The following is a 7,304-nucleotide window of genomic DNA, read 5'->3' as shown; positions in this document are numbered from 1 at the left end:
TGTTTGCCCAAACTCTGCGAGTGATTCTGCAAGAAAAGAACAAAGGTGAATGAGACTCTGTCTCATTTGTGCACAAAGGACAGAGAAGACCCTTGTTCAAGAAAGCAGCTCTGTCAAGAGTGAGCAGGCGATTCTTGGTAGCAAGCCATAGAATAAAGGACATCTTAGGAGGAATGGTAGGATTCCAAATAACATAACTCCAATTGAAAACAGTCTTGGTCCCTCTGATGTAATCATAAACTTTCCTACCAAGCAACTGCTAATTGCTACTCAGAGAGTTGAGAATTTGCTTAGTAGCCTCTACATTGCCTATTCTGGTGGTAATGATGTCTCTGATATGAATAATCTTCTTAATCAAAACTGAGTCTAAAGAGGAACTAATAAAGTCCCAGACATTGCCTCCTTTAAAATAATATTGATGGACTTATCGGACCCAAATAGAATCCTTTTTAGCATGAAAGTCCCACAGAATGCGGGACAGGAGGGCAAGGTTTCAGTCCTTAAGATTGAACAGACCCAGACCTCCCTCTTTCTTGGAGGAACAAACATCAGACCAAGCCACTAAAGGTTTGTTTTTACCCACCTCAACTTTACCCTAAAGAAAGTTGCGGCACAAAGCATTGATTCAGTCCAAAACAAATTGGGACAAAGGAAAAATACCCATCCAGAAGTTAGCAATTCCTTGAATGACAGCTCTAATTAGCTCCACTTTCCCTGCATATGATAAGGATTTTCTGCTCCAACCCTGAATAAGGCAAGTGATATGAGAAAGCAGGGGAGTATAGTGGCAGACATTGAACCTGGAAGATAAAAATGGAACACCCAAGTATCTAAAGGGAAAGCTGCCCACGCTAAATCCAGTGAGCTGCTGGATATCAGAAAGCACATCTTGGCCAATTCCTGTTGAGTAGATGGATGACTTGCTGGAGCTTATGGCTAGCCCCGAGACATTGCAAAAGTGCTAGAGCTTGGAAAATATTGCAGACACTGAGGGCAAGTCTCCTCTGGACAGGAGCATAATGTCATCTGCAAAGGCCAAATGAGAAAGCAACACAACTGCACAGTTTGGATGAAACTGAAAATTGACGTTATCCTTAAGGCTTTGCAGATTGTGGGAAAAATACTGCATACAAAGAAAAAAAAGGTAAGGGGAAAGAGGATCCCCTTGTCTTAAACCACGCTGCCCTTTGAAGTGACCATAAATAGATCCATTGATTGCCACACTGAAGGAGGTGGTAGAGATACACTCCATAATCCATGAGCAAAACTGTGCTGGGAACCCCACATACTTGAGCATCCAATCCAAGAACTCCCAAGAAATTGAATCATACGCCTTATGCAAATCAATCTTCAAAAGGCATCTAGAAGAAATCCTCTTGCGAGCATATTTGTGCAAAAGCTCTTGAACAGGGAAAATGTTGTTCATCATTTTCCTATTTTTAAGAAAGGCAAATTGGGATTCACCAATTATAATCTCTAGCACTGGGGCTATACGGTTTGCCAAAATCTTGGACACAATCTTGTACAACAATTTGCAACAAGAGATTGGTCTAAAGTGGTTCACCTGGGAAGCTTGATCAAACTTGGGAATGAAAGCAGTTAGGGCATAATTGATTTGCTTTAACAATCTGCCTAAAATAAAGAATTTATTGACCGCTGCAAAAAATATCATCCCCTATGATGTTCCAAGCCTTCTTAAAGAATAAGGCATTGAAGCCATCAGGACCAGGAGCTTTATTGTTGTCCATTCCTGAAATAACATTCCAGACATCTTGTGTGGTGATGGGACTAAGCAAGGCAGCAAAGCAATCAGTGGGAACTTTAGGCCTTGAGTTGCAGATTGCCAGGGATGCAGCATGTTGCAGCTCCTTAGCACTAAACAGATCCTTGAAGTGATTGACAAAGGCATGACCAATTTTAGATTGGGAGGATGTGCTTTGGCCATTATCTAGCCTTATTGCAGCAATAAAACGGTTGTGCCTGTTACGCTTAATTAAAGCGTGGAAAAACTTGGAGCATCTGTCAGCTTGCAAGAGATACCTGTTCTTGATGAGCTGAGCTACATTCCTTGACTCTGCTTTCCTAAGCAAGATGATATGGCCTCTTGTACGGTTAACCTGAGTGAGAAGGGATGTATCTAGAGGATTCTTCCGGAGGGAATTAAGCAGACTATTATACTCGGCTTCAGCTTGCTCCACTCAGTTAGAGATATGACTGAACTCTTGATTAAACAGAAGCTTCAAAGGAGTTTTAAGAGATTTCAATCTCTTGCAAACTTTGAACATGCTACAACCATTAACTTGGTGACTCCAGTCATCTGAAACAATGCTTAGAAAGTTTGGATGATCCACAATAGCATTATTAAACTTAAAGGGGGAATTACCTCTGGGCACCACCACCTCCGTGGTCACAACTAAAGGAGTGTGGTCTGAAATTGATTCAAAATCCACCACTTCACAGGAAGAGTTATCGAAGGAATTGAACTAGAGCTGATTGCAGAGGGCTCGATCTAATTTGCTCCAAACTCTACCATTAGTCTAGGTGAACACGGACCCATGACTGTTAAGGCTCCCCAACCCAAGGTCAGAATAACAGTCTACAAAATCCTGCATCTCATAAGCACTGGTTTCAGCTCCATTGAACCGGTCAGTGGGACAGAGGATGCTATTGAAATCACCAATAAGAAGCCAAGGGCAGCTTAGAGAAGCACTAATCATGTTCAAATTAATCCACAAAGATCTTCTGGCCATGACCGAGTGAAGACCATATATGAAAGAAACCTAGAATTGCTTGCCTGTTACCTTACAGTCGATGGAACAGTGAATCAAATGAGCACAGGATTGCAAGACCAATAAAGTAACTTTCTCAGGTTTCCAAAGGATGAGGATCCTACCAGCATTATGAGAAGTAAAGTTGTGAGCAAAATTCCAATCTCCAAACTTTTTTTTCATTGTATCCCCCACTGAAACAGTATTCATTTTGTTTCCAGAATAGTCATCACATTAACTCCCTTTTTGCGAAGGAAGCTCTGCATCACATGATGCTTTAGAGGCAAATTAAAGCCTCTGATATTCCAAGAGGCGATAATCATTGATTTGGACGGGAAGGACCCTCCCCAACACGATTTCCAGTTTTTTGAAACCTTCATTTCTTTGGATCTAACTACATCTGCTCATTAATGGATGCTTGCTGGATTTGCACTTTCTTTCCTTTTTTTTGGGGTTTGGTTTTTACCTGAACAAACCCATCATCAGGATTTACACTTTCAAAATTCACTGCTCCTGCATTATCAGCAGGAGTTTGAAGAACATGAACATTATTTGTTGCCTATGACTGTTGTATGCAAGGTGGAGTGGACAGCTGAGCCTGGTCCTCCTTTTGTTTTCCAGAGGGATTGGAAGCGTTGGTTTCTATGAGAGATGCCACCTCAGTTACTTGAGATTGAGCAGTGAAGGGACCTTTTGTGGTGGTTATTTTGTGGTCGTGCTTGGCTACAGGCACAACTTTACATTTTGTTAATCGATGCCCGATCATTTTGCAATGGGTGCAAAAGGATGGCCTATTCTCATATTCGATCTTCTGGATGAATGTCTTACCAGAATGAAGTCTAAAGCAAACCTCTTCAATAAGCTCCAAGGAAGCATCAACTTCCACCAGAGCTCGAGCAAATGAGATAGATCCCTTTGATGTAGTAAGGTGGTCTGTGCAATGGGGGAGCCAGCCTTGGACAGAATTTTCCCTAAAGCTTGGGGATTCCATAACTCAAGGGGAAGGTTTCGAAGCTTAACCCAGACTGAAATTTTACCGAGCTCCTCATTACCAAAATCAAAGAAAGCATGCATGACTTTTAGCAAAAGGGGCCTTTGGAATATGAAATAGGTACCTGCAAATAGAACCTGATTCAAATCATCTTCTAACTCAAATTTGAATACAAGCCAACCGCTTTCATGAGTCGAATATGAGAACTTCACGCCTCATTTTTGATAGCATTCTAGCAAAGCTTTCTTTCCTGGGAAACGGCCAGTCACATAGCCTATAAGGCTGTGTCCCCACGCCTCTTCCAGGGGCTAAAAATCAGCTTCATCCAGCAGCACTTCACCTTCAGAGGATGGAGGGGAGAACTTCAGGCCAAAGCCCTTGGATGGTTTTCTGTTGTCCTTGAACAGATTAATCCAAGGCGTGGAAGCCTCTCCGTTGCTAACTTGAGGCGCTGAATTAGAGCCACTAGAGGGAGAGGAGTCTTCATTCGTGGATGAATCATCTTCTCCTAGAGTGTAGGAATCATCCGGGGAAGTTTCAGTCCCTGCGGTACAGTCAGACAATTTATCAAACACCTGGTGTGCTACAACTTTGGTTACTGCAGAACTTGACCCTGGCTTTTTGTCGAGCACCAGGGTTGCAGAATTTCCCTGTGGAGCTGGGCAAGCAGTTCGAGCATCTTGGTCTACAACAATGCCTCTTGCCAAACCAGTAGTGGGAGAGACCTGAGCTTCACTAGCCCCTGAAGTAGAACCCTTTAAAACAGGTTGCTTGGTAGCTTTTTGCGATTTTCTGGCCTTTGGTTTTCCCCATCAGGTGCCTATCAAGGACTGGAAGATAACATCTGTGGGAAAATGTTACTACTCTGAGGCCCAAGAAGAAAGGAAGTAGTGTGGATGGGCTCTCTTTCTAGGCACAGCCCGTGGCTGGAAGACCTGGATAGATTCAAGGATCAGGAGAAATCAGTACCACCAACGTCAACAGAAGTCTGGAGCAGCTCTCCGACGGTGGCAAAGCCACTGGGAAACGCCCAAGGAGGGAAAGTGACTTCGTGACGAGGAGGTTACTGAAAGCGCCCTAGGAGAGAGAATATAGCTTTTTTAACTGAATAAGAGCTCTTTCTTGATGGCCAACATGGTTTGAATCCTAGTTAGCCATTGAAAATATAATAAATCATGTTGGGGGGGGGGGGGGAAACCCACCTTATGTGCGTTCATGATCCCCAACAAAGGTTAGTCACCACTTTTGATGGGGACAACTTCGTACCAATACCATGATCAACAATATATATATATATATATATATATATATATATAAAGAGAGAGAGAGAGAGAGAGTGAGAGAGAGAGAATTATCATTATATAATATCAATTAAACATAGAAAATGAATTTATAAGAGGATTGATTTTAAGAATTTTTTTTTTTGCTAAACAATGTAAATTAAAAGCAAGTAATTAAATTGAAAAAAAATAATGAGAAAACTTTCAATCTAATCTCCTCATATCAATGTTCTATCCTTTTATTGTCAAAGTAACAAAGATGTAAAGAACCCACTAGCTTTTGTGATGACTAATATCAGTAAGAGAATCTACTTACCACCTTTAATGGGGTCTTACAACCCAACTATTTTTTTTTATCAATAAGTCTCAAATCCAAGACCTTATTTATAAGGAGACCAAACTCAGTCCTACTCATACCAACAACTTATTGATATATCAATGATATACCTAGTTCTATTTGGAAAAATAATTAACCTAAGGTAATTCTCGTTTTCTCTGGAAAATGTATCTAATTGAGTTTATCCCTACCTACATGGTTGTTATGTTCAATTAAACTATTTACATTCTTTGCTAATCCATTTTACATCCTTTTGATCAAAAGAGGGTAATTTCATTTGAAATTTACCAAATAGAAGTATTTTTTGAATTAATTCCCAAATGGAATAAGTCATAGGCATTCTACCGACTTCAATTTTTTTTTATAGTAAAATCGTAAATATTGTAACGACTTTAGGTTTATTTTTTAAAAAATTATTTATGTAATGTTGTAAACTTCTCACGACTTCAAAGTTGTGTTACATTCTTTTTATTTTCTTTTTTAAAAAATAATTTTGAACGACTCTAAAGTCGTTTTTAATTTGTATAACTTATCTATTTTTTAATAGTTTTTGTTTTCTCTATTTTTGTCGACTTTAAAGTTGTACTAATCTCTTTTATAATTTTAAATTAATTTGCTAACAAAGTGGTTTCATTTTAACAACTATTTTTTTATTAAATTATTTTCTACTGTTATTATCAAAATAATTTTATTAAATAAAATTAAAAAATAATACTATCAAATCACATGAAATTATTAGTTTACTTAATTGATAAATGTAAAAAGTAATTAAAAAATATTTAAAACAAGTTTAAAATTATTTGATAAATGTGTTAATATTATTTGTTAATATGGGTAAGAAATATAAAAAAAACACTAAAAGAAAAACTATTTAAAAATAGAGAAGCTGTAAAAATTAAAACAAGTTTAGAGTTGTTTAAAATTAATTTAAAAATTAAAAAAGAAAAAATGTAACACAACTTTCAAGTTATGAGAAGTTTGCAACTTTACATAATTTTTTTTTAAAGTTATTATATTATTTATGACTTTACTATAAAAAAAAGTGAAAGTCATAAATATTTTTACGACTTCGTATCCAAAAATTGTAAGAATTTCTATGACTTATTCCCATTTAGGAATTAATTCAAAATATACTCTCATTTGATAAATTTTAAATGAAATTGTTAGAACGAAGGATGAAAATTTGAAAAAAAAAAGAAAAAAAAAAGGCTTCAAGTCCCACATCGCTCAGGATAAACACTTGAATAGTGTTTCACTCCCTATATATAGAGAGCTCATTTCTTCATTTTTCCTTGCCCCAGTAGTTGAGAAGCATTTCCTCAACGCATTTCCGGTAAACTTCTCCCTCTTTCTTTCTGTCGCTCTAAAATTTTGGTTGGCTTTAAGAGTGACTTTTTAAGTCATATTTTTCGGTTGGCTATAATAGTGACTTTTTAAGTCATATTTTCTGTTGGCTATAATAGTGACTTTTCAAGTCATATTTTTCGGTTGGCTGTTAGAGTGACTTTTCAAGTCATATTTTCGGTGGCTGTTAGAGTGATTTTTTCAAGTCATATTTTCGGGTGGCTTTAGAGTGACTTTTCAAGTTGCACAATTTTTTGACAGTGCCACAAAACGTCTTAAAGAAAGCAACATTGTCCGTGACTCGGCCAATAATTTTTTCGATTTGCCATAAACCATTGTTACAACAGAAATTGCTCCTTTTTTGTCAAAAGATCTCGTTGTATCCTCTTGAAATTAATTTTACTGTGTGAATTAAAGCCTAAGTGCCTCTCCTATAGGTACAACATGTTAGGTCACCTCTCAATACCCGTGAGGGTTTCAAAATGAGAAACAATAGCTGAGCGTTAGAATAAATAATTCAATAAAAAAGGAGGGATCATGAGAACATCAAAATAATTAAATTTGCATCAATAACGGTTAATATG

The 7,304-nt window shown here is 37.8% G+C and overlaps 1 protein-coding gene across 1 annotated transcript; it reads right to left on the bottom strand.

Annotated features, from left to right (window-relative positions):
- Window positions 1-961: 961 nt before the first annotated feature.
- On the bottom strand, window positions 962-1,429 carry LOC121173558 (secreted RxLR effector protein 78-like). The gene has a single exon (XM_041009622.1). The coding sequence runs from the start codon at window positions 1,427-1,429 to the stop codon at window positions 962-964; it is 468 nt and encodes a 155-aa protein (XP_040865556.1).
- Window positions 1,430-7,304: the final 5,875 nt, after the last annotated feature.

Source organism: Glycine max, chromosome 15 (assembly GCF_000004515.6).
Source record: "Glycine max cultivar Williams 82 chromosome 15, Glycine_max_v4.0, whole genome shotgun sequence".
Taxonomy (NCBI): Eukaryota; Viridiplantae; Streptophyta; class Magnoliopsida; order Fabales; family Fabaceae; genus Glycine; species Glycine max.
The sequence above is the reverse complement of the archived record's forward strand: the minus strand, read 5'-3'. Positions and strand labels throughout refer to the sequence as shown.

What these genes read in the sequence shown, in the direction of transcription:
- LOC121173558 (XM_041009622.1), bottom strand. Translation starts at nt 1,429, where the DNA reads ATGATGAACAACATTTTCCCTGTTCAAGAGCTTTTGCACAAATATGCT.